This window comes from Caloenas nicobarica, chromosome 2 (genome assembly GCF_036013445.1).
Source record: "Caloenas nicobarica isolate bCalNic1 chromosome 2, bCalNic1.hap1, whole genome shotgun sequence".
Lineage (NCBI taxonomy): Eukaryota > Metazoa > Chordata > Aves > Columbiformes > Columbidae > Caloenas > Caloenas nicobarica.
This window is the reverse complement of record NC_088246.1, coordinates 165,638,167-165,664,169: the sequence shown is the minus strand read 5'-3', so window position 1 is coordinate 165,664,169 and position 26,003 is coordinate 165,638,167. Positions and strand designations below refer to the sequence as shown.

Genomic DNA, 26,003 nt, shown 5'->3' with positions numbered 1-26,003 from the left:
ACCTGTGGAGAACAGGAGTTCAGGGGAACAAGCACTTTTGGAGATTTCTGCAGCCTCCAGTCCCCGTGCGGCCCTGTCCCGCTGTGCCCTCACCTCCGCCTCCTCCTCAAGCTGCCGCGTGGCCGCCTCCCGCTCCCTGCGCATCCGCTCCTGGAACGGCCGAGCAGCGTCCGGGCAGACAGAGAGGACAGAGGTCAGCGCCGCAGCGGCACGGCGAGCGGCAGCCGCGCCGGGGCTGCAGCCGCCACCCGGCACCCAGACCGGGCACGGGGAGCGGAGCTGGAATTCTGCGCGAGCTCGGTCATCGCCAGCAACACGGATGGGAACAGACACCCCGTACGACACAAGCCGGGTGTCCCCAGAGCAGGGAAGACAGCAGATGTCTCTAAGATCCTCGGCGGGGTCGATCTTGGGGAACAGCAAAGGGAGCTGAAGCCCCCCAAGCACAAGCTACACCATGGCCAAGGCAAGAAGGTTCTTATTGCTACAAGAGACACTCTGACAGAGCACAGGCTGGAGAGGCGGGAAGGGAATGGGAAAATGAATCTACAGAGCACAGGCCTCGCTGTGACTAAGGAAAAAGACCTAAAAACCCCACATGCTTGTTAACAGCATCACAGCCAAAGGACTACGGACACTGTGTAAGCGGGAGGCCGGGCTCAAAACCCGCTGGTCAGCGCTCGGTCACTCAGCGCAGCACAGGAACGGCCGGGGAGCGACCAGCGACCCATCTCACAAGCCCCAGCTATGGGTTTGCTTCCAGGCTGCAAGAGGAAGGTGACAGTATGTCGCTTGTCTCAAAGCACGACTTCTGTGCGTTTATCCACCCTCGCGGCAGCGCCAGGGCCGTGGAACGAGCGGCATCGCTCTCCCGTTGTGCTGCGCACCGCGACCCTCCCGGCTGCTCCTCCCGCTCGGCAGCAACCAGACGGTGCAGAGGGGCTGGAAGGACGGGAGCTGGAAGGTGTCTGAGAAATACAGAGGGAGCTAACTGAAAATTCAGGTAAGCCCTTCTCTTCCAAAGCTTCTGTGCATTGCCACTAGCAAATAATCAGTGTTCCACATCACACGCCTGATCTCCAGACAATAATGAGCAACGTGAGAAGACACTAATGCTCTGGAGGATCACAAGACCCAAAGGGGTATTTAGGGATATTCAAGCTGAAGTCTATTCTGAATCTGCTTACGTTTACTTTGGACAAGTGTTATATGTAAAGTGAGTGTTCAAGCTAAAAGTAATCTTGTATGTGATCGTTCTCTGGGGTCTCAAGCTGAAGAGAGACAAGAGCACCAGCCAGCCCAGGCTGGGCTGCGGGATGTTCAAAGTCCGTCTCTGACAACACCTGGAGAGCCTGGGGAGCTCTGGGTTAAGGCCAGAAAAGTAACTACAGCTACAGAGCTGGGGCAGAGAAATGCACCGTGAATCAGTCCGTGGAGAGCTGGTGTTACTAATATTGCTGTCAGAAACTGAATTGTCAAAGAACTGAACTGAGAGACACAGGCAGTGAGTGCAACACTGGTATTTGAAAACCTCTACAGAACTGATGGTGAGTACGGCAAAGCCAAAATTCTTCACATTTCTTCAGTCCACAACCTTACCATAAGGAGACACGTTTGATGTCTGTCACTCGTGTGCAAAACTGAACATGAAACCCTAAAGTATTAGAGAACAGGTCCAAAAATGGTGACACAAACAGTGTTACTGAGGCTCTGGCACTGAGGTGGGAACTTCCTACAGCTTTACAACGGCCTCCACGCTGTGCTGGTGGACACTGCTATGAATCCAGTCATCGAAACCAGGGTTAGAGGCAACCCCGGTTTCAGGGTCACGCTAGAAGGCAGCAGCAGGAAAACGTGTCTTTGCTCCTGGGTCTCAGGGCTCCGGAGCGCCCGCTGCCAGCTCCTCCCGGCACCCACAGGCAGCGGCACCAAAACTCCCAACTCCCGTAAAGGCGGCACAGGGCTGGGGAGTCCTGTCCCTGCTGCTCACCGGCTGCAGCCTCAGCCCCTGGGGTCAGGACAGACAACACTGTCATTACACTCGGCCACATCAGGGCGAGGAACAGGCAGTATATGGGAATACAGACCGCAGAAGTGCTCAAATACACGTCACTGCAGCCTCAGAATATTGCTTGGAAAATCTGTCAAAAGTCAAACACCCAAGGAAGATGAACCACGATCACTGTGCATTGTTCAGCCTCCAGGAGAATCATGATCCTTTTTATAAGATGCCCATTGTTGTTTTGAAGTATTGCTGATGGCTGAATGAGTAGTTTTTGATAATTTTTTTCCTTTAAATTAACCATTTAAATAAAATTTTACGTTCCAGTTTTCAATGAAAAACTACCATAATACCATCAGCACTTCTAAAAACTGAGAGATGGCCAAGGCTGTATCAGCAATTATAAAGGTTTTTCTGTTTTTCTGACAAAGTCTCTGGGGTATTTTTAAGCAATGTCAGCATAAGTTTTGGAAAACCCTTTATCTACCTAAGATTGAATTAATGCAACCAGCACAGACAGAGCAGCATGGTTCTGGGGCCAGACTTGCTCTGGGTTTATCCGGAGCTGTTAGAAATGCTGATGACGACTCACCGGACACAAGGTCTCCTTGCGAGTATTCAAGTCCATATGCTACCAACATTAAACTGGTAGGAATACCCTTTCTGTGACATTAACGCTACGAAATTGGGTTTTCTGAAACCACAACAAACCATTCTCAGGTCCTTCCTAGGCAAGGAACAAGACATTTTATAGGAAAAAAATCACTAAATCTGATCCAAACTGGCTCCACTCTGAGCTGAACCAAGCGACCTAGAGAGGCTCTCTCCTACCCGAATTATTCTCTAAGGTCATTCTGCTGGAAGAGTTCCCGTCTCAAATACCCTGAGAACACCTCGCGGACACTCCGGACAGAAACCCCTTGTCCTGTTCCGCACGTGTCAAAGCTGCAAAGACAAAGCGAAGCTGCCCGAGGAGCCCACGGGACACGGGACCTCATGTCTGTGCCCCCACTCCCACGAACCCGCAGAGCCACTGCAGTCCCTGACACAGGGCACAGTACCATGACACAAATATTACATATACAGATGTGTACTTGATAATTACACATAACACATGCCTGAAAGGTCATAAGGCCATTTTCTTGTTCATGGCTCTTTCCTCTCACAGCCTGTGCCATTGGTTATTCAAAGCGTTGGCTGTTTCCTCTAAAACAAACAAAATCTCAAGTGTTAACTAAATTATAAAGATCGCCTTAATCCAGAACTGCCGACATACCTACACTCATGTGGGGTAGCAAATATAAAAAAAGCTGAGTGATTACAGCTACAGAAAGAGCCTGGAGAAATAGCAGGTGTATCTATGTTGGAAGCGTGCAGAAACTCCTGCAGAATCTGCATGCCCTGATCTGCCCGGAGAGCAGATTCCTGACTGACGACACTGAGGAATGCAATTTTCCCTCATCTTCCAAAAGAATCTGGCTGAATAAATTACCGTTTTAAGAGGGATAACTAGAAACCCCAAGTCCTCGAGTGGCGTGACTCTGCTAATCTGTTTCTGTGAAAGGCTGAAATAGTGGGCAGAAATACAGAATTCTCAGAACCAACCAGAAAAATGATCAAGTAAACTGAGGAGCACAAACTTGCGATTGATTAACAGCGCTGCTTCTTCAAATTCAGGGCAGCTCTGAGCTGTGTGTTCTCCTCTTTGCTCATAAAATCCGTCAGGTCACGGAGTGCTGTACAGAGAACTGATTAAACACAGGATTCCCAAGCTAAAGGTCCTTTTTCTCAAAGGTGTAGCTTGGCCAGACGTACCAGCAGGTAGCAAAGGCTGTAACTAACAGAGAAGTGCCACAAAGAGGTGCACGGGGAGGTGCGGCAAAGGCAAGAGCAGCTGCAGTAACCCAGCGGTTCACTACGGAGAGAGAAGACCCAAAGCCCCCGTGGCATCAGCGTCTGGGTAGAGACAACCTGGCGTTCTCGGGGCTCACGCCTCCAGAACCGCCGCCCAGAACAGATTCTGCTACATGAAACATCTCTCACCACTTTCTCCATTTCTTCTCTCTCCCACTGAGTTGCTTCTCTCACCATTTCCATCTCCTACAAGAGACCAAAGTTAGAGCCGCTTTGCCCCATGCTCTCTCCCGTCTCGCAGCACCTCTAAGCTCAAGAAGATCTGAGTCCCGTCATGATCAAAGTGCTGGGACCTGCTGATCCATCAAAAGGAAATCCACTACCCATTATGTTGCAGGTTCAGTGCACCAAGGGAGACACTAGAGATTTTCAGTAATTTTTTCCACTCCGTAACGTTCTCCCAGTCGCAGCCATCACACCCACCTTCTGCAGGATCTCCAGTTCCTCAGGGCTTAAGTCCCGGTCAATAGAAGAGATACTTTCCAGGCTATTCTTGCGCCCAATACCAGCAGCAAAAGGGTTTGCAATAATCCCTGGAGACATCTACAAAGCAAAAAGGCAATAAAACATGGTGGAAGCCCACAGTGCGTTACACAAAAATTCCATTTCCTGGGTTCCCAGATTCAGAGTACTGAGATGAACCTGGAAGAGTCGCAGCTCTTTCACAATTTCAAACGTCATTTCAGCTATCATTGAAGGAACTTGAGGTCCAAGAAAGATGACTTTGAATTGAAACAAGTAAAAAGGGGTAAGGTACATATTGGTACCAGCGATTGGGTACTTATTCTAGTGGAGAATAACAAAGCTTACTCGATAAGCCTCGAAAAAAGAAACCTGAGGAGGCACAGGATTACTATGGGTCCCTGTGGGGAAAGGCAAACACCAATGAACAGACAGTTTACTTTACATATAACATTGGCACAAGAAAAAACAGGCATAAATAGCCTGGAGAAAATGAGTCTGAAAACTGCATTTCTAACCAGTGCGGTGACACTGTGAAACCGTTCTGCGGCCAGCAGAAGAGAGACGGTCTTTAGAGACCCGCTTTTACAAACTGGCAACCAGCTCCGGTTCACACAGCAGGAGACCAGACTTGGAAATCCGGGACCTCACAAAACCCCAGACCTACAGCAAAAGGTGGGGAAAACCCAGCAGTCTTTACGAAGCAGCAGGCGGGACGCTCGCGGCGACGGCGAGGACGCGCAGGCCTCACCTCGATGGCGGCCGCGGCGCGGGGGTCGAAGCCGTCGCACACCAGCACCAGCAGCGCGTCGCCCACGCCGCGCAGGATCTGCACGGCCTCCGTGTGCGTCATGCCCAGCAGGCTCTGGTGGTTCACCTCCAGGATGCGCATCCCCACCTGCAGCCGCCCGTCCCGCGCCGCCGCCCCCGACGAGCTCACCTGGAACGGGACCGAGATTCGGGCTGACGAGAGAGGGGACTGGAGCACGGGGACCGGCGGGAGAGGAACCGGAGAGCACAGCGGGAACGGGAGACAAGCTGCGGCTCCACGTCAGCATCCAAAATGTTTGTACGTACTTACAGAGGGGGGAGAAAATGAACAATGTGTACAGTTTGACAGAGGAAACAGGCGTGGAAGAAATCCCAGAATCCCAGGATGTCAGGGGTTGAAGGGACCTCGGGAGCTCACCCAGTGCAACCCCCCGCCGGAGCAGGAACACCCAGCTGAGGTTACACAGAAGGTGTCCAGGCGGGTTGGAATGTCTGCAGAGAAGGAGACTCCACAACCTCCCTGGGCAGCCTGGGCCAGGCTCTGGCACCCTCACCGGGAACAAGTTTCTTCTCATATTCAAGTGGAACCTCCTGTGTTCCAGTTTGCACCCATTGCCCCTTGTCCTGTCACTGGCTGTCACCCAGAAGAGCCTGGCTCCATCCTCCTGACACTGCCCCTTTCCATATTGACAACCATTAATCTCACGGGAGACAAAAAGAATCTGAATTTGAGATGTGCTGCCCCAAGGCAAGAAACTGCTTTTGCTTTGTCAGTGACGCAGGTGAGAAAGCTCCTACTTCTCTGATTTATCTTCACAGGATGAAAAGCGTAATAATTTTTTTGTTGGGAGAGAGACAGAAAATGCAAGCATAGCAATAATTTTTGTGGATAATAGACAAACGAGGCATAAAGACTTTTCACTGTCTTTGTGGTAGAGACAGACATAAATTACACATATCTGTCATTTTGCACCCTCTCTTTCAGAGAAATAACGTGTAACTCCTATTTTCTCTCCTCAGCAAGCGACAAGATCTCATCTTGCCTCGTGCACGGGCTGTCCCGGGGAAGCAGCGGCACGCAGATCCGGAGTTTGTTCTAAAGAACACGAGCATCCACCCGCGCTCGAGGAGGGAACGCAAGGGTGCTGTGCCGCCAGAGCACAGGCAGGAACGGCAAGGACTTGTATTTATGTTTTTCCACTTTGGAACAGGGAAAAGAGACTGTGGGACTTGCTGTGGGTACAAAGTGGAAGAAAAAAATGAAACAAAACACAAAAACAACAATCAGAAAACCCCCAAACCAAACAAATGCAAACATGAGATTTTTGCTCAGGAGAAATATGTGAGCTGGGAAGTGAGAAAGAAACTGTACGATGGTGATAGGAGAAGCTGCTATCAGGAACCAGACAGAAATACAGGATACAGCTTAAAGTGCCTCAGGGAAAGGAACAGCATCACCAAATGGGCATGACTTCTTGAATGGGAAGCAAAAAGCGTGGAGCAAAACGGGATGCACCCAGGGGCAAGTTGGATGAAACAAAGATCTTGGTACCTCTGGTGTTACAGAGCCAGAGCTCAGAGTGAACTCCACAGACTAAAGAACATCCGCAAGTCAGAGGCCCAAGGAACCAACACGACCAGGCGTTACGAGAACTACGAGCAGTGCCGCCCCAGGGCTTGTCTGTGTCGGGGATCTCCAGCCAGACGGGGGACAGACTTTTTAGCAGGCCGTGTTATGGCAGGACAAGGCGTGATGGTTTTAAACAAAAAGAGGCAAGATTCAGGCTGGACACGAGGAAGAAATGTTTGACATTGAGGGTGGTGAGAGCCTGGCCCAGGTTCCCAGAGAGGTGGTGGCTGAACCATCCCTGGAGACACCCCAGGCCAGGCTGGACGGGGCTCTGAGCAACCTGAGCTGGTGCCGATGTCCCTGCCCATGGCAGGGGGGGCACTGGGGGGGCTGGGACGGTCCCTGCAACACAAACCATTTGTGATTCTGTGACCTGTAGATGAAGAGACCGAGGAGAGCACAGGACACACGGGGGGCTGGGGGGCTGCAGGGACACACAGGGCGTCACGGGAGGACGGAGCCACCGGTCACGTCGGAGGAGAAGAAAGGACGGACTGCTGCACTACAGGTATTACTGGGGTCAGAGAGACAGAAAAACCCCAAAACACACCAAAGGCACAGGTGTTCCCTGGATTTATGACAGCTATTTTGGGGGAAAAAACAACAGATACATGTTTGATAAAGTACCAGTAAAAGGAGGAGAAAAAGTGCTGCTTTTTTTTTTTTTTTAGGTCTGTGATGAGGGAAAGCAGCCACGTAAGCCCAGAAGGAATTTAGTCATTTCTTCAGGGCTGCAAAGGAAAACCCTGCAGTAGGTGTGGGTGCTGTGCATGCACAGCGGCGGCCACAGGCGGCTCAGAGGACAAGGACCAAGTACACACGATTTCTTTTACAGAGAGAGCAAGTGCACAAGTGTGACAGTGCAACACGCAGAAATAACGGAGGAGGTGAAGTTAATGTAGAAAAACGTCCTTAACACCAACTGTCATCTGTATTGTCGATGTGTCACCGAGGGACGCTGAGCTATCCCCATAGAGACAGATCCTGAATTCCAAACTGTAGGTATAATCTGAACTCCCCACGGTATTCAACTTGTAACACTTCATCAAGAAGGTTTTAAAAAGGAAGAACCAGATTACGGCTTTACAAAAAAATGACAACTAGGGGGCTCAATGGAAATGCAAATTAAGACAAACTAAGGAGAAAGAAGGTAGTAATCAGGCATTCAAAGGGGAGGTGGAAGAAAAGGCACTGCTCTGTGTCTCAGCTACTGGAGATATGCAGACAAAACAAGAGAACCAGGAAAACGCATTGGTTAGGACGGGTAAGAGAGGCCAAGCTGAAGTAGCACCGTTGAAGGGAGAGCAAAAAAGTTCAATGCTTTGGTTCCCCACAGCCTAAAACAACCAACATTTGGGGGAAAAAAAGAGGAAAAAATAAAAAAGAGGGAGGGGCTAAACTGTAAGCTTTCCAAACCTCTAAATGCTGGAACACTGAAGGAGATGAAAACAAACAAACCTAATCATTAAAAATCATGGTAGGTTACAATAATCTTAGGTTTTCTTTTACCACTATTACAAATATTGCAGCTGAATGTGCAACTATTATTTTGATAGACTGAATTTACTCTTTTAACTTTAAAACTCTGATAAAGAAGTGATATCTAAGTAAAAAATGCTGAGTATTGGCATTCTTTGAAAGCAGCCAATTGTCACAAAGGGTTAACTGGAATTACGGAGTGTCCGCCATCCAGTGAGGGTTCCAGAGCAGTTTCCACCCGCCCGCAGCGGCCGGACAGGGAACCGGTGACACAAACGGGAACATCCAGAGTCGCCCTTTGGGCAGCAGCGAGACCGAAAATTACACCACTTATCGCGATGCCTTGTTGCTAACAAGAAAAAAGAGGTAATGCTTATGGTAAGGGTCTGGAGGAGCATAACCTTATACCTAGTATAGAGTTGAAAAGAAAACATGCGTTACTTCTTGGGGAAAAGTGACATACATGGCAAATAAGGATGCACACAAGCAGTGATCTGCAAAGGAAAGGGAACAAAATTACATACATGGTGCATGGCACAGGAGGAAAGGTGAGCAATTCCCAATGCTTTTGATGAAAGGAGGAAAGAGGATTCACGTTTTGCGTGAGCAGGAAGGTCACAGGCACTTTGGGGAAGCAACAGGAATGGAAGGGAAAAGGAAAGATGTGTGGGGAAAAAAGGAAGAGAAGAAACACAACACAAAATAAAAACAAACACAGGAAATGAAAAAAAAAAAATTGTAGCTGTCGTAGAGGAGGAAATACGAGAGGAAATAGATGCGTCTCCTTCAGTGGATGGAGAATTATAGAATCATAGAATAGTCCAGAGGATCGATGTACCCAGAGAAATGCGGAGAGCACAAGGAGCAGATCCCGGAGGGATCACCCTGTGCCCGGCAGCCCCGCTGCACTCTGGTACCTTGGAGATGAAGATGCCTTCGTCAGTGGGATCAAATGGGTTTCCAGCGTGACCTTTTGCTCCACCGCGGATGCTGATGCCCAGTTTTTCTCCCGGAGCCTTTTCAATGCATATTTCCTGCGAACACAGAAAAGGTCTCCTTGTTTCTGGGTCAAGTTCAGACAGGAATTGTTAAGGAAACACTCCCAGTAGGTGGACATATTCTAAATACCCTGAAAAGGACCTGAATTAGAGCTTTCAGTCATGTGGCACAGTTTACTGTTTTTGATGGGGTCCTTTTCTGTATTTTTGTCTCCTGTTCAGGTCTGGCTTCCAGGAAAGCTGATCATTCTCTGATCCCGAGGTGCCCACGGGCATGGCAAGAGACCTTCCATGGTCCTCAGCTGGAGACGCATTATAATATTTACAAGAGACTGGATTCTGCCACAAGAGAAGGAAATTTCAACCTCAAGTCTGGCTGTATTCCAGTCCTGGAGTTCCAGCTTGTGGCTGTTGCACATCCCCCTGAGATCCGGAGCCTTCGATGGGGCCGTTGACAGCTCCTTAGCACCTTTCGTGCCCCACGGTGCCTGTCCCCACGTACACACCAGGGTGGCACCAAGGTGCCAACAGTCACATCCTGCCCGGGCAGGGTGACTTCACCGCCCCCAGCTGGGGGGCAGGAGGGTGGGACCCTCGGTCAGTTGAAAGGGTCCTCAACAAAGGAGGTGCCCAGAGAAGCTGAGGAGCTTCTGGACCATGTTGTGATGCCCACAGCCAGATCTGACCAGGTTAGAAAAGGGGGTCCCCTGCTGAAGACCCCCTCGGAGTGGTCTGGGAACAGCGGGTCTGTGAACTGCAGCCCTCCCCTTAGACTGGGACGCGGTCTAAGGAGACCTCCCGGGATTGAGAGCGCCTCACCTCCTCATTTGGGTGAGTGGTTATTTACTGGGTATACCCTTGAATGAGTCCTTGCCTGACCCAGGCAAGTGAGAACCCTCGCCTGACCCAGGCGAGCGAGTATTTCCTGTGGGCACCCTGGAGAGAGAGGCCTCTGGTTTTGTTTCTTGTGAGTGAATGCCTGTACGTTGTGGACCCTCATTATTCTTATGTTGTCGTAGCCCAATCATCTCCTCAACTGATATCCAAAACCTGCATTTTATGTTGTCGGAGTGCTAAATAATTGCATAAACCCTTTTCCTAGTCAGTTTATTGGCTACACTTTCCCAGCTAGAATAAAGTCTGGTTGGGAAGTTGTTGTCCACCTAAAATTGACTTTTGGGGTGGCTCTGTGACGCAGGGGGCCAGGAACCCCGTTCGGCAGCATGGTGCGCGGAGCGCGGCTCCCCGGCCGGGACGCACCTGCATGCCGGGCGGCGGCGGGTCCCTCCTCACCAGCACGGTGAGCTCCTGCGCGCTGGACAGCAGCGCGGTCACGGCCTCCTGGTGCGTGGCGTGGCGCAGGTCGGTGCCGTTCACCTCCAGGATCCGGTCCCCCACACGGAGCCCGCTGCGGGACGCCAGCCCGCGCGGAATGACCTGCACAGAGCCGTTAATATCGCACCTCTCTGGAGAGAAGCTGATTGCATCCCAGGCTGTCCTACAACACCTCCTGGGGCTGTTTGAACTTCTCCCTCTGCAACCAAAGCTCCTCAAGAGGTAACGTATCTGTGAAGAAGCTGCTCGGTGCATTGATGTGTTAAGGACTTCTAGAAAGCCACCATAAAATGACAATCCTGCCCTCTAAGCACAGTGTGCGCACAGGTACATGCGCTCCCACTCAAACCCCTTCTCATTTGGAGACTTCCAAGGCATCGGAACAGAAAACATCAGTACCTTGGAAGGCAAGACAGGACCAGAGAGTTACAAACTGCCTTAATGCCACAAAAGTTGGGCTGATGTTGCAAAGATTGTGAGAATGACTTTAAAACTACTCATACGTCACGGCGGGGAGGCTGTGACACACACGAGAAGGAAACAGAAATTTTCAGTCACTGACAAAACCCGATTCCACTGGTGCTGCTCATGGTACCGATTATTTGCTATTGCACGATGTCCAACTGGCATTTTCACCTGTATTATTAAAGCCGGGAGAAATCGCCTGCGCACTGTGGGGGATCAGCACTGAGCATCGCCGCCTTCTGCGCTGAGCCCAGCACCACATTCAACATCCTCATGTCCCACACGAGTATCTCAGCCTGAAGGTGCTGAGGGCTGCAAAAGCTATAACCAGCTTGGGAGATTTTCCCAGTGAAAAATTACTCTTTCTACTTGAAAACTTTCCTCAGTTTTAAGCCAAATATTGTCTACCCTCCCTCCCCTTTTTTCTTCCAAGTCACAGCTTAGGTCTTTTTTATTAGGAAAAAAACACCCTTCAGTACTTCACAACTTCTTCCCATGAACATAACCGTCCTTCAATATTTGACTTTCTCCTCCAGCTTGGAATAATCTCTGTAGCTTTTATTTCCCCTTCTCCATTTAATTTTTTTTGAAATTGCAGATACTTCGACTGGATAAGGATTTTGATCTTGGCTTAGCCAGCACTGCCATCAAAGGAAGTTTTGTTTCCCTCCATTGTCCCTTACTACATGTCCAAGTAACGGACGACGGTTTTGCACCAGCAACTCACACTGTAGTTCCTTTACTGTAACCATCTTACGCTTTCCAAAGTCACTGCTTTTCAGAAAAAAATGCTGTGAAAGGGGAAACTGCTCTGTGCTATTTCTAGATGCAAACGCTCAGGCTTGGTTGCATTAAAGTGTATTTCTTGGAAGAGGAGAAAGTGATCAGCTTCACATTTTTCCACATACTTCTTAGGCTCTTGGATCAAAATCCCTCATCCTAAGCCCAACAAGTGAACACCCAGGAATGCCCACGCAGGACGTACCTTTGAGATGAAGACACCTGGCTCATGGATCCCGAAGGGGTGGCTGGAGTGGTCACTGCCCCCCACGATGCTGAGCCCCAGGGGACCACCCGCCTTCACCAGCTGGATTTCCTGGAGGGAACACGAAGCAAAGGCAATAAGGGATGTGACATAAAGACCAAACGCTGAGCAACACGGGGTCGGGGTGTTTTGCGTGGGTGAGCGCCAGGTGAGCACCCACAGGATGAGAGGGCTCCCCATCACTTCTCGACACCCCAATAAATAACACAGCGAGCCAGCCCCCAGCCCGCCCGCTTCCAAACAAAGAGCACCCAGGATTCAGCGCCCCGCATTCCAGCAGACTCACCTCGATGGGATACTGGTCCTCCAGGCCTTTGGGCAGGGGGTTCCTGGGCGGCGGCGGCGGCTCCTCGGGGGGGCTGTCCCCATGGCTGGGGGGCGGTGGGGAGTGCATGCGCCCCCGCGGCACCCCCGGCGCGTCTCCCTCGCCGGGCTGCTCCGCGGCCTCTCGCTCTACCAGCAGCACGATGGTGGGGGAGGACGCGGTAAGCAGTGCTACTGCCTGATCATGCCTGGCTTCTGTCATGTCTACCCCATTGATCTAGAACAACCCGCAAACTCAGCGTCAGACCGGTGCTCCAGCACTCCTGACATGTAAGCACTCACCACGCACCCTAAGGGACCCCGTTCCGCAGCAGCACCGCTCCTCCTCAAAAGCCTGTTCCCCAAAGCACTTTGCATCTGACCCCACTCCTGCCTACCTGGCAGAGGGACGCAGGTACCTGCCCGCTCCCACCACAATCCTCTTTCCAGACAGCTTTCAGCCCTTTCCCACCTCCCCTGGACACCTCCAAGCCCCAGCAGCACCCGCGATGCTCCAGGGGACCGTGAAGACCACGTGCGATGCTCCTGGAGCACCACGAACCCAGCTCCTGTCTGGACAATGCTGCGGCCATTGTCGGGACAGAACCCGTCATCCCTGGCTGTGCACACCAGCTCTCCGGCTGACTCACAGCGAAAGAGTGCAAGAGGCTGCGTGAAAGGGATGAGTCCAAAGACCTCAATAAGGGAAGAAGGCAAAACGGCGATTCCCAGAGTGGTGCCACCGCACACCAACATGCCGTGGCACCAGCTGCCTTTGCACTGGCTACTTGCACACACAAACCACTCCCAAAGCCCAGACACAGGCGCTGAAGAACGTGATGTGATGTGATGTGACGTGACATGATGTGTGGCAGGACCTGTCACCGCGGGCTGCTGTCCGCCCCCGCTGGGCAAGTCATGGCAGCCTGGCGAAAATGTCGGGTGTAAGCCATGGAAAGTACCAAGGCGTAAAGAGACTGGGAAGCGCTGAGAAGGACCCTGCTGGTCCACAGGGACTGACTGGCTGACACAAAAGGAAAGCTAGAATTCGTTTGGACAAGAAAACTTTACCCAATATGCTATGCCAAATGATTTAAAGAATACGGCTACAGTCTTGCTGTGATATCAGTGGAAGATATAATGCTTCAGACACAGAGGCGCTCCCAGTAGGCACCGGGAAGCAGCAGTGTCATTCATACGCAGGACTGAAGATAACTCATCTGAAAAACTGTACACTATCGCCATTCTTCACACACAAAACAATTATCTAACGCAGTTAATAAGATGTGCAGAGAAAAGCTGCTATGACAGACAGGGGAACAGAGAGCCTTCCCTGCAAAGCTAAGATTTAAACCAGCTTGCCTCGAAAATCAAAGGACCATAAAGGATGCGACTGTTCTCCATGAATGTAGGAGGACAGAACACTGAGAGGAGAGCTAAGCTAGACGAACACTGCCGAAAGGACAAAACTTGCCATGAAAACGAAAAGGTTTCTAGCTCTTTGGTTCCAGAAAAGCTTTCAAAAATGAATACGGAGGACACAACAAGAACAGCTCTTAAGATGGAGTTTGATCAGCTTACAAAATAACGTGACTCTGCAACAGACACAATAACTGGATTTTGTAGCCCAACTCCTCGCTGTCTGATCCCTAGAAATACCACGGTTACCCGCCAGCTCTCCAGGAGAGCAGGTTCTGGACAAAGCTGAGTGCCCAGGGTCTGCCCAGGCCTTGTCCGCAACCCCCCGAACACCAATGCCCCCGACCTGCCCCATCCCACCCACAGTCAGAGTCACAGAATCGCTTTGGTTGGAGAAGACCCTCCAGATCATCAAGTCCAAGCATAACCCACCCCAGCACTACCCATGTCCCTGAGAACCTCATGTCCGTCTGTCCAACCCCTCCAGGGATGGTGACTCCAGCGCTGCCCTGGGCAGCCTGTTCCAATGCCCCACAGCCCTTTGGGGAAGAAATTCTTCCCCACATCCAACCTCAACCTCCCCTGGCGCAACTTGAGGCCGTTTCCTCTGGTCCTGGCGCTTGTTCCTGGGGAGCAGAGCGCGACGTGGGCTGTGAAGAGCCACCAGCTGCACGTCACGCAGGGAGGGGAAGGGTGGGCAGGTATCTGGTCATGGCTGCCGGGCGCAAGAGACAAAGCAATAAGCAGGAAAGATAAGAAACTGAACATGCAGGTGCATGAACCTTCACGAAATGCAGATAACAGAGACAAGACTCGAGACACTCACGGATGATCATTACAGGAATCACTCAAATTGTGACATTAGAGAACTGTGACCGAAAACTTGGTAATCAATACACAGAGGAAAGCGAGACTATCACGGGTTATCACAACAGCTCTCCTGGGAAAGAGCAAACTTGCTGCAGGAGGTTTTACAGAAGACTGCGGGAATGTGCAAAACGTACTATGGGATGTTCAGCAGAAGGATCAAAGGTGGGAGAGGGAAGGAGCAAGGATAAGAAAACGGAGAGGTGGAGAACAAGAGAGGCTGATCGCAAGCGAGCAGGCTGCTGGTCTGGCCAAGCCTGATCACCACAGTCTGCTCTAGCTTTTTATCAAACTCTGTTTGAACTCACTGTGCAGGTTTGCTCTCTGTTCTGGGTCTGTGTGCAAGATCTACTAGCAGGATTCAAGTTGGACTAGCCAGCAAGTAGGAATCCAGAATGTGGGAAGACCCAACAGCTGGCCCAGAAACTGGACAAAAGGCTCAGGGCCTGACCAGAGAGCCCGGAAGAACTTGATGTTTGGGCCAGAGACTGAAGAGACCTGCAAACGTGAATATTTATGGGAGCTGAGTGAGGGACGTGCACATTCCACTAGCAAACCTTGAACGTGATGAGCCAGAGGGCATGAAAAGGGTGAAGTTCTGTGTGTTGTTCGTGCCCTGCGAGCACTGTCTGTGTTTCTGTGTGTGCCTGCAAAGCTCCTGCCCCGCTCTTGCCTGGGTAAATCTGTGTCCAGCCCTGTCTGCAGGGGGGTTCACCTCTGGAATCTGCACTGATGGCTGGACCTGGGAGCAGGGAAAAGCCTTGCGTCCAGCGGGCTGGGAAGGGAGGATCCCTGGGGCCCTCCCATCTGCCAGATACACAGATTTTTAACAAAGATGCCATGCTTCAACAAAGACAACACGCGGAAGAGTCTTGGCCCTGAGCTCCTGATCACCAGATCAAGGCCCATCATATTTCACAGGCAGACCTGCTGCAGCAGCACTATTCACTTCACACATTGCCCTTTGTTATTTTTCTGCCACTAACAAGAAGATGGGAATGGTCAGACTTGGACAGACCAAAAATACCCAGTGGTACTTCCCCGAGCAGTTAACAGGGACACAGAAACACCTCGAGTCAGGTACAGTGCACTTAACAGCCCTTGGTGGCACTTTCCTCACTAACTTCTCCGCTACCTGGCAATCGTGATGCCGTCCCAGCTTTGGAGAGCTGGTTGCCGTGGCTGTTCTGCTGCGTCTGTGCTGACCAGAACAAGGCCAGCCGGCGTGGTTCGGCTCTCGAAGCGCCAGAGGAGGGGAAAGCGTCATCTGCCCATCCCAGCTCCACACGCTGTGTGCGCCACAGCGTTATTCTGTTATTCTGGCAGACCCACTGATCAGACTGCTCCCCCTGGGGCCCCACGTGTCACCTGGTGCACTGCTGTCCTCGGTCTCCCCCAAAATCAGTTTTCTTCAGCCCATTCCCAGTCCCATCCCAAACACCAAGCTGCCCTGAGCTGCTCCCATCCTGCACTCCCCGCTAGATCCCCATCCCACGAGTCGAACCCTCCAACATTCTCCTTGCAGCTCCCCGCCCCGCCTCTCCCACTGCCAAAATGACTCTCGAGACGCCTGTGACGACTCTCAGGACACACCAGAACAAGGGGAAGGCTGGACAGTTAGTAGTCAACCACTGGCGAGTTCTGTGGGTGTTAACTTTGAAGAGAGATCTAGGCTGGGCTCTTCAGTCCGTGTACTCAAAGCTCCCTTAAGAAAGTAAAAGGAGCGACCCAGTCCTTCCCTGCGGAGAAGTCCAGGATGATTTAGAGCACAGGAGAAGAGTATGAAGCTGTGTTGTATTTCTTGTCCTAAAAACCCCAAAATTCTTTAACAAAGTGAGAACTGAGGCATGACTAGGAGACCATGGCTTTGGAAATGGGCCTCTGCCTGCTGGACCTGTGAAACCACCTGTGTCCCAACGAGGACCCTCCTGCTCTCCCCGTGCAGACACAGGAACACACGCAACCTGCACTGCATGTCCCAGCAGCCATCAGTCCTGAAGAGCTTCCCAGTAAAAATGGGCAACCACTTCTTCAGAAGAGCTGCGGTGAACAGGGACTGTGATGCTCCGTGGGCACCGTCCTGGTGAACAGACGCTCTCAACACCAGCGCCAGCGGGCAGGGCAGCCCCGCAGCTCCCACCAGACCTCGCCAGAGATGGAGCGGAACTCCAGAGCTGCTCGTGCAGCTTGGACAGCCAGCAGCTGTTCTCGAGGACAAATGGCGCTGAGGGGCCACAAGAGGACGTGGCATCATCACCGGCACGTGGGTATCGTGCTCGGCACCGAGCCCACAAGCAGGGTAGGTGGGACGGGAGCTGCTGCCAGGAGGCACGGCTGGGGGAGACAGGACTGATGTGAACAGTCCAGACTAGGGAAGTGTTCTCCTGGAAAATAATAATATGTTCCTCCTTTCACCATAACTGAGCACAGGACTCGAGCTGCAGCTGGCGCTCAGCACCAAACCTTTTATGACTGCACAGGGCTCAGCACAGGTGACGTCCCTGAGAGCGCGGGACCAGCTCCCACACAGGGACAGGCATCTGAGCAGTGACACTGCACCAGCATCGCAGCGGGTGTGCAGGGACCAGCGACAGCGCGGCTGCGTCCACGGCCAGATCTAACGGAGGCCCCGAGCCCACACATTGCAGTGTGAGGACACTGCATGCTATTACTAGGGAATTAGATCTGCTTTTCCTATGAAGCTGCCCACAGATATAAATAGAGTTGCTAATAGGGGGTGGAGGCAGGTTTGACTTCTAGCTCTATTTGGAGACCTTGTGTTTTCTTTTTGCCACAGGTGGAACAAATTAAATTCACTTGATAAATTGTGTGCCTGCAGTTAACGCCTCTCAGTCATGCCTCTGTACCAGTGGAGCACAAAAAGATGAGCAAAACCAAACTAATTTAGGTTATCTGGCAACAATCAGGGTCAGGGTTTGATTTTGGGAGGAGGGGGGGAGCATTAGCAAGGAGAGAGATGCTGTAACAGTTCACATCTCCTGCCAAGATAAGAATGCCAGACCTGGGCCAGAGCTCCACTAAAACTTTGGGCCAGAGTAAATACAACACAGCCCCCAGCCCAGGGATAGCGCAGACAGAAGCCAGCACTGACGAGGCTGTACCCGTGTTTACTCACGCCAGCTCTGCGGTAACACGTGCTCTTACCGCAGCAGCTGGATCAGAAACCCACCACCAGCACACGAGGCAGGAGCTGTCGCTGAGGCAGCATGCGAGCTCGGGAGGGTCGGCAGACGCACAGACGGTCCCCGCGGGACGGGGAGTGAGGGACACATTAGGCAGAGAGACTTGAGGTTAGAGGCAGCAGTGAGATCCACACCAGCAGCACGAACAGGAAGGGAAACTGAGGCCGGAGTTCCGGATGGAAGCAGGGGAAGCTGCGGTACACCCTGCCCAGCTCACACCGCCCTGGCAGCCTCCTCCTCCTCAGCCGAGCTGCGGCAGAGCCCGCCGGGGCTGTCACCAGGCTCTGGAGGGACCCTGGCTCGGGCAGCGCCGTCATTTCATCTCTCCGGCACAGCCTGGGCTGCCACACGCCATTCCTGCGGGGAAGCGCTCGGGGAAAGGGCAGGCGTTAACTACACCCACCACCAGCCACGGGCAGGGCAGAACCACCCAGGTTAAATGCCCTCCCAGAAGGCTCAGGAGCTGAAGAAAGGACCCCCAAAATCCAGCTTCAGCAACAGAAACACAGCCCCTGCACGAGGCAGGGCAGGGAGCGGAGCCGGAGCCCGTCCCTGCGCACAAACACTCACCGAGATGACCCGGTCTCCCACATGCAGGATCCCGTCCCGATGGGCTGCGCCGCCCTCTGCGATCCGCGAGATGAAGATCCCCTGAAACGGAGTCGGGGGGTCAGAGCAGCCCGTGCCTCCCCCGAGTCGCTCCCTGACCCCGGGCAGGTCTCTCCCTGCCCCTCGCAGACCCTCCCCTGCCCTGGCACTTCACATTTATCCTTCACTCCACGCAAACCCTCTGTTGCTTCCCAAGCCACCTGCAGCAAAGCCTGAATGTGGCCGAGAGCCCGGAGCATGTGTCAAGGGGACAGCAGCAGGATTAAGTGTCACTGGCAGTGACTGCGAGCCCCAGCCCCACCTCCCCCTCAGCTTCTTTCCTGACTCCAGAGCAGATTCTGGCTCCCAGAGCCGCCCGGCCACCAGCGCAGGGTCCTGCTGGGCACCCATGGGCGAGGAACACCCTGCGCTGCTCCCACAGCGCTGCCGAGATTCGGGGACCAAGCACCCTCCTCCCAGGGAATGGTCACTGACCGTGTCGCCAGCCCGGTAGGGTGTGGAGCCTTTGCCGCCGGCGATGCTGAAGCCCAGGCCCTTCTCGTTGCGCATGAGGCAGGTGGAGTATCTCTCGGTGGGAGGCGTCCCCTCGGGGCGCTCGGGGAAGCGCAGGCCCCCCCGCCTCTCCCGGGGGCTGTAGTCGTCCTCGGGGCGCAGCGCGGTGACCGTGATGGCGTTCTCCGGCTCCACCATCCGCTCCCGCAGGACCGTCATGGACACGGAGCTCCCAGACCCGCGCAGAGCTTCCACGGCCACGTGGTGCTCCGCGCAGTGCAGGGACACGCCGTTCACCTGGGGACAGACACGGGCACGGCCCTCAGCTCCGCAGGGAGCTCCACAGCACGGCCCCCCGCTCCACAGGGAGCTCCACAGCACGGCCCTCAGCTCCGCAGGGAGCTCCACGGCACGGCCCCCAGCTCCACAGGGAGCTCCACAGCACGGCCCCCAGCTCCACAGCACGGCCCCCAGCTCCACAGCACGGCCCCCAGCTCCACAGGGAGCTCCGCAGCCCCCAGCTCCACAGCACGGCCCCCAGCTCCACAGGGAGCTCCACAGCACGACCCTCAGCTCCACAGCACGGCCCCCAGCTCCATAGGGAGCTCCAGAGCACGGCCCCCAGCTCCATAGGGAGCTCCAGAGCACGGTCCCCAGCTCCACAGGGAGCTCCACAGCACGGCCCCCAGCTCCATAGGGAGCTCCAGAGCACGGCCCCCAGCTCCATAGGGAGCTCCACGGCACGGCCCCCAGCTCCGCAGGGAGCTCCAGAGCACGGCCCCCAGCTCCACAGGGAGCTCCAGAGCACGGCCCCCAGCTCCGCAGGGAGCTCCAGAGCACGGCCCCCAGCTCCATAGGGAGCTCCACGGCACGGCCCCCAGCTCCGCAGGGAGCTCCAGAGCACGGCCCCCAGCTCCACAGGGAGCTCCAGAGCACGGCCCCCAGCTCCATAGGGAGCTCCACAGCACGGCCCCCAGCTCCGCAGGGAGCTCCACGGCACGGCCCCCAGCTCCATAGGGAGCTCCACAGCACGACCCCCAGCTCCATAGGGAGCTCCAGAGCACGGCCCCCAGCTCCACGGGGAGCTCCAGAGCAGCTCCAGCCCCAGCCCAGCTCATCCCCAGAAGCCAGGGGACACTTATCCCCGGGGGGTCCCCGACCCCGCAGAGTTCCCTGCGCTCACACAGCTCCCACAACACGTGCCATGGGTTCCAGGCCAGGGCAGCCCCTGCCCAGCACAGTAAAGACCCTTTCAGGGGGATTCTACCCCCACAGGGAGCTCCAGCATCCCTGTCACCTCCACCATCCCCACAGGCAACAAACTCCCGAACAGACAACTGCTCACCCAGAACTATCTCCCCTCACAAACCTCAGTACAACGCGGGAAAACACAACTTCTTGTTCACCCTCAAGAAGGACATCAACCTCCTCAAACCCCGAAACACCCCTTTCCTTCCCCTCCAGGCAAAACTAGTGAAGTACGCGCAGGGAGGACACCAGGTTCTCTGGCTCTCAGGGAAGCAACTTCATTCCCTCCACTCTTGCTCCCTCATTTCAGAAAAAGAGTCCTACCACATCAGAAGACTGAGAAAATGCAAAGTGTGGGCACACAAAGCTGAAGAATCCTCTTTTCATAGCAGCTATCTCATTTCACAGTGTCAGCCTGAAAACTAGGTGTTCCAACCTATCTCCTGCACTTCGCGGCATTTAGCTTTTCTTCTCATAACAGGCTTCGTTACTGAGCCATGCTCCGTGTCCCTGCTCCGGGGTAAGGAGGTTTTCCTTACAGTCAATGAGGACAGACCCCAAGGCTGATGTACCTCAGGCACGTCTTGTGGACATGACACAGTCTTTTAGAAGGAACAGGACAACTCTCAGAGTTACATTGTGAGGGTACCTCTGCTTTTGCAGGAGGCGCAGCTGAATGGGCATCATGGGAAGTGAATCAGGAGTGGAAAAAAAAAAGTATTTTCCCAAATCTGTAACTGAAGAGGGATCTACTTTACATGAAATAGCAGGGTGCCATGAATTCAACTGTTAGGAAAGGGAATGATCATTCATCTCTCAAAATCTTCAAGATCTGACAGCCTTTTGGAAGTCATTCCGTAGCAAAATACAGAATGATGCATGCAGCACAAGGATGCTCGGTGACACTGAAGGCCTTAAACCATACAAGACACCTGGATAGATCAAGTGCATATTCCTTTTTGGACTTAAACTTCAGGAAATTATCAAGATGATCCTATGATAACTGCAGAAACTACCATGTGGAAGTCCAGAATCAAGTTCTTCTCACAAAGCAATTTAAACACTTCTCTTACAGAACCATATAGCACTTTGACTCCGCCATGCTCAATGCCAGATAAGCAGTGAGAAAGCCGAACACCTCAGGGGAATGCCCAGGCGCCCCTGCACTGCCAACACGTGGAGAGTGGGATCCTGGAGACGCCACCGCAGACGGCACAGACACGGCCAGTGCCCCAACCACACACCGTGTGTTCCTCTGACCTCCAACAGCGCTGTGGGGACAGCTCTGTCCCCGCAACGCAGCCATCTCTGGTGCATCCCGGTGCTCTGTGGATCTCTGGTGCATCCTGGTCCTCTGTGGATCTCTGGTGCATCCCGGTGCTCTGTGGATCTCTGGTGCATCCCGGTCCTCTGTGGATCTCTGGTGCATCTCGGTCCTCTGTGGATCTCTGGTGCATCTCGGTCCTCTGTGGATCTCTGGTGCATCCCGGTCCTCTGTGGATCTCTGGTGCATCCCGGTCCTCTGTGGATCTCTGGTGCATCCCGGTCCTCTGTGGACCTCTGGTGCATCCCGGTCCCCTGTGGACCTCTGGTGCATCCCGGTCCCCTGTGGATCTCTGGTGCATCCCGGTGCTCTGTGGATCTCTGGTGCATCCCGGTCCCCTGTGGATCTCTGGTGCATCCCGGTCCTCTCTGCATCTCTGGTGCATCCCGGTCCTCTCTGCATCTCTAGTGCATCCTGGTCCTCTGTGCCTGATCCCGTTTATACACGACTGGAGGACAGGCAAGCACAGCGCACGGCGGGCTCCCTGGTGAGGAAGTTCTCCTGCATGGGCCACTTTATTCCAGGTAGGAAAGCCCAAACTGGAGCACACGTAGAGCCGTCTGGTCAGCCCGTGGCGGACAGGAACGCGCTGATGGGGATTTCTGCCCACTGGGGTTACACAGCACTTCAAATTGGGGAAAGGGAACACAGGAGCAATTTCTCTCCTTATAAAGCAGCAAAAGATTAATGGTAATGTTAATTAAAGAACTAATTCTTTGAGCCAGCAGAATTTAGCTTTGTTCTTATGCAGCTCCTGATGCTTAATTTGGCCTACAAATGAGTGCAATGCAAATAAACACCAGACCATACTTATCCCTCCAATCTCAAGTCATGAGAAGCATTTACTTCTTCACAGGTTCTTACCTCCAGAAGCTTGTCCCCAATACGAACCCCAGCACGAGCTGCAGGACCCTCTTCTGATACACGGGAAATAAAGATGCCCTGGAAACAAAACCACTTGTTACAAGAGGTGGAGCCCATTCCTCAGCCCTCTAAAGCGTGGAGTGAGACCCTTCCACCTCACCCAGCCTAAGGGAAAGGGAAACCCCTCGCCAATCCCGTACCCTGGACCTGGGGACAGGACAGTCACATTTCCCCACCAGAAGCTGGGAGAAAAGGGAAAGAAATCCCATTGCAGGGCTCCCCCACAGGTGACAAAAGGGAAAAGGGAATAACGCTTTAATCCTTTTCCAGTGGGGCGAGACCATGATGCAGCTGATGTCACCACATGTGCGGAAAACAACCCCGCGCTCTGTGGAAAACAAACAACCCTGCACCCTTCGCCTCATGAGCCCAGTACACCAGGACACGGATAAGAAGGAACAGGGTTGGGAAGGGAACAGGGATGGGAAGGAACGGCTGCTCTCTGCGGTCAGCAGCGCGCGGTACAAGGAATTGTGTTCCAGGGCCAAGAGCCATCCCAGCCCTGCCCAAGACTGTTCCCACGTGCTCCATGACACCCAGCCCCACGCTGGTGTGCACAGACACCCAGCCCCACGCTGCCGTGCACAGACAACCAGCCCCGTTCTGCCGTGCACAGACACCCAGCCCCGTTCTGCCGTGCACAGACACCCAGCCCCGTTCTGCTGTGCACAGACACCCAGCCCTGTTCTGCTGTGCACAGACACCCAGCCCCACGCTGGTGTGCACAGACACCCAGCCCCGTTCTGCTGTGCACAGACACCCAGCCCCGTTCTGCCGTGCACAGACACCCAGCCCCGTTCTGCTGTGCACAGACACCCAGCCCCGTTCTGCTGTGCACAGACACCCAGCCCCACGCTGGTGTGCACAGACACCCAGCCCCGTTCTGCCGTGCACAGACACCCAGCCCCGTTCTGCCGTGCACAGACACCCAGCCCCGTTCTGCCGTGCACAGACACCCAGCCCCGTTCTGCCGTGCACAGACACCCAGCCCCGTTCTGCCGTGCACAGACACCCAGCCCCACGCTGGTGTGCACAGACACCCAGCCCCGTTCTGCCGTGCACAGACACCCAGCCCCGTTCTGCCGTGCACAGACACCCAGCCCCGTTCTGCCGTGCACTGACACCCAGCCCCGTTCTGCCGTGCACAGACACCCAGCCCCGTTCTGCCGTGCACAGACACCCAGCCCCGTTCTGCCGTGCACAGACACCCAGCCCCGTTCTGCCGTGCACAGACACCCAGCCCCGTTCTGCCGTGCACAGACACCCAGCCCCACGCTGCCGTGCACAGACACCCAGCCCCACGCTGCTGTGGACAGACACCCAGCCCTGTTCTGCTGTGGACAGACACCCAGCCCTGTTCTGCTGTGGACAGACACCCAGCCCCGTTCTGCTGTGCACAGACACTCAGCATCTCGCCATGGAGAATGAGCCCGGAAGGCGGGCGCTTCGCCGTTGACACGGCACAGGGTCTTACCTCGTCGTCACCCTTATAGGGGGTGGAGCCCTTGCCCCCTGCGATGCTGATGCCCAGACCCCCCGTCTGCCGCACGATGGTCAGTGTCAGCTGGAAGCAAAGGGACACAGGTTACGGGGCAGCACAGGTCAGAACAACCACAACACCCTGAAGAGCGAGGGACGGCTGCTCACAGAGTGAGCACGAGAGTCTAAGCTTTATCTGCATGAATCTGTTCACGTACTGGTGTCAGCTGCTCTATCTGTGCCTCACAGGGACCAAAGTCACAAATCATTTTTCACAGTGGAGTCCTGAGCTGTATCTCAAGACCAAGGGTCAGTTTGCCTGTAATGAACACATGGGAACGAGATGTCCACCACCAAGCAAACTGAGCAGCGGTGGGATGGAACTGGACAAAGAACCAGGGACGGTGTTGACATCGCAGCCCAGCTGCACCGCATGGCTCCCTTGGGGTGTAACTCCACAGGGCTGCTGGGAGACAATGGGTCACTCCTACGCACCAGGCAGTCACAAGCACGGCACCTCTTCCAGAATAGTCTGGACAGACACTTGGCTCTGCTCTGTTGGTGGAAATCAATCTGTGACTCCAGAAAAGCCGTCTGCTTTGTGCGGCTGGCTCCTCTGCTCCCCTCTGCTCGGGCAGGCCCAGGAGTGCAACCCAAAAGTCTGTTCTCGGTCCTGTCTCCCACCTCTACACACCAGATTACGGGCACTTCGACAGCAAAGCTTTTGGTCAGACTCGAACCAAAACTGCTTGTATTCAGGAGACCAGCACACACTGTTCAGGTTGCGCCGGTCCCGAGGAGGAGGAGGGGAGCGTGTGGCAGGATCCGTGGAAAGGATGGGACAGGTGGGACACTCGGGGATCTGTCCGGGCCAAGGACCAAGGAGCTGGCGAGGCGAGGGACAGAAACACAGACCCCTGGGGAGAAGCAGACGTGCTGTTCTCAGGTGTGATGCCCTGGGCGCAAGGCCCAGCGCAGAGAGCGGCTGCTGCAGAGGGTCCGGCCCCAAGCGCGGGGCAGCACGGGAGCAGGACACGCTTCCCTGAGCCCTCCTCAAACCTGCTTCACCTCCCACAGCGACACAGCCAACGGGCTCTGCGGCTCCACGTTCCGCCAAGTGTAGAACACACATAAACCCAAAATGCGCCCCGGGAAATGCAGAACTTAAATGGGGTTCCTCACCATTTCCTCTGGTGCCCAGACCGGAAAAGCTGCTGGGATCTTCACACAGAAATAAATCCCTGACTCCAGACAGACCCTGAGTACATCACCCAGACCCAGAGACCGGGAAAAACCCCGGCACTGAAGCACAAGGACTGTTCAGGCGAGGCAGAAATGTGGTGGTTGTGAGACAGCACTGCAGAGAGAGCACACTGCAAAACCAGACCAGAGCTTCCACGGTGAAGAGGTCTATCATGACCTAACTACAAATACCACTTCACTTCTTACAGTCTCCCTGGATTTTAGTAATGCTCGAAAGATTTATATTCAACACAAAAACTTCCGAGACGAGGGGAAACTGGGTCTCCAGACAGACTAGAGAGTATCCTAATCACACGACCCAGGTATTTCCAGGTAGGACAGCTGATGGTTTTGCTCAGTGCCTGAATCAGTTGGACGGGATTGCTATTTTTGACAATGAACAAGGAATATACAATGTCTTTGGTTAAAGAAAGTCACTTTAGGTGGCACAGTTAAGTTGATTGTGTAAACTAACTGCAAAATAAACAACAAAACCCATGGATTCCACAAATTCATAGAAACCCAACTGAAATACAGGGAAATTTGCCAGGAAAGTTACTGGACTGAGAGTTGAGAACCTTATGTCTACCAACACAAACTGAAAAAGCAAGATGCCAAGGAGGAACCAGACCTAATTAAACTTAAATACACTGCTAGAACAACAGCAAATGGCCTTGAATTGGACATAAATACATTCAAGCTGGAAAAAAGATTTCAGACTCCCAAAGCAAGTGGGTTCTCCCACAGAAACAGTGTGGCGAGAAACTGAACTGGTGAATGTTAGTTTGAAGT

General features: G+C 53.7%; 1 protein-coding gene across 2 annotated transcripts in view; it reads right to left on the bottom strand.

Annotated features, from left to right (window-relative positions):
* The window catches only part of SCRIB (scribble planar cell polarity protein), a 116,641-nt gene that overhangs the window by 37,835 nt on the left and 52,803 nt on the right, over positions 1 to 26,003 (bottom strand). For both annotated transcript variants that reach the window (XM_065627253.1, XM_065627254.1), the window contains exons 17-27: positions 23,965 to 24,054; positions 22,431 to 22,508; positions 18,977 to 19,291; positions 18,464 to 18,544; positions 12,388 to 12,642; positions 12,042 to 12,152; positions 10,517 to 10,693; positions 9,176 to 9,292; positions 5,130 to 5,318; positions 4,340 to 4,459; positions 4,046 to 4,102 (exon numbers count right to left, since the gene is read on the bottom strand). In XM_065627253.1, the coding sequence (XP_065483325.1) occupies positions 4,046 to 4,102; positions 4,340 to 4,459; positions 5,130 to 5,318; positions 9,176 to 9,292; positions 10,517 to 10,693; positions 12,042 to 12,152; positions 12,388 to 12,642; positions 18,464 to 18,544; positions 18,977 to 19,291; positions 22,431 to 22,508; positions 23,965 to 24,054 (1,590 nt within the window). The remainder of the gene's footprint in view (positions 1 to 4,045; positions 4,103 to 4,339; positions 4,460 to 5,129; positions 5,319 to 9,175; positions 9,293 to 10,516; positions 10,694 to 12,041; positions 12,153 to 12,387; positions 12,643 to 18,463; positions 18,545 to 18,976; positions 19,292 to 22,430; positions 22,509 to 23,964; positions 24,055 to 26,003) is intronic.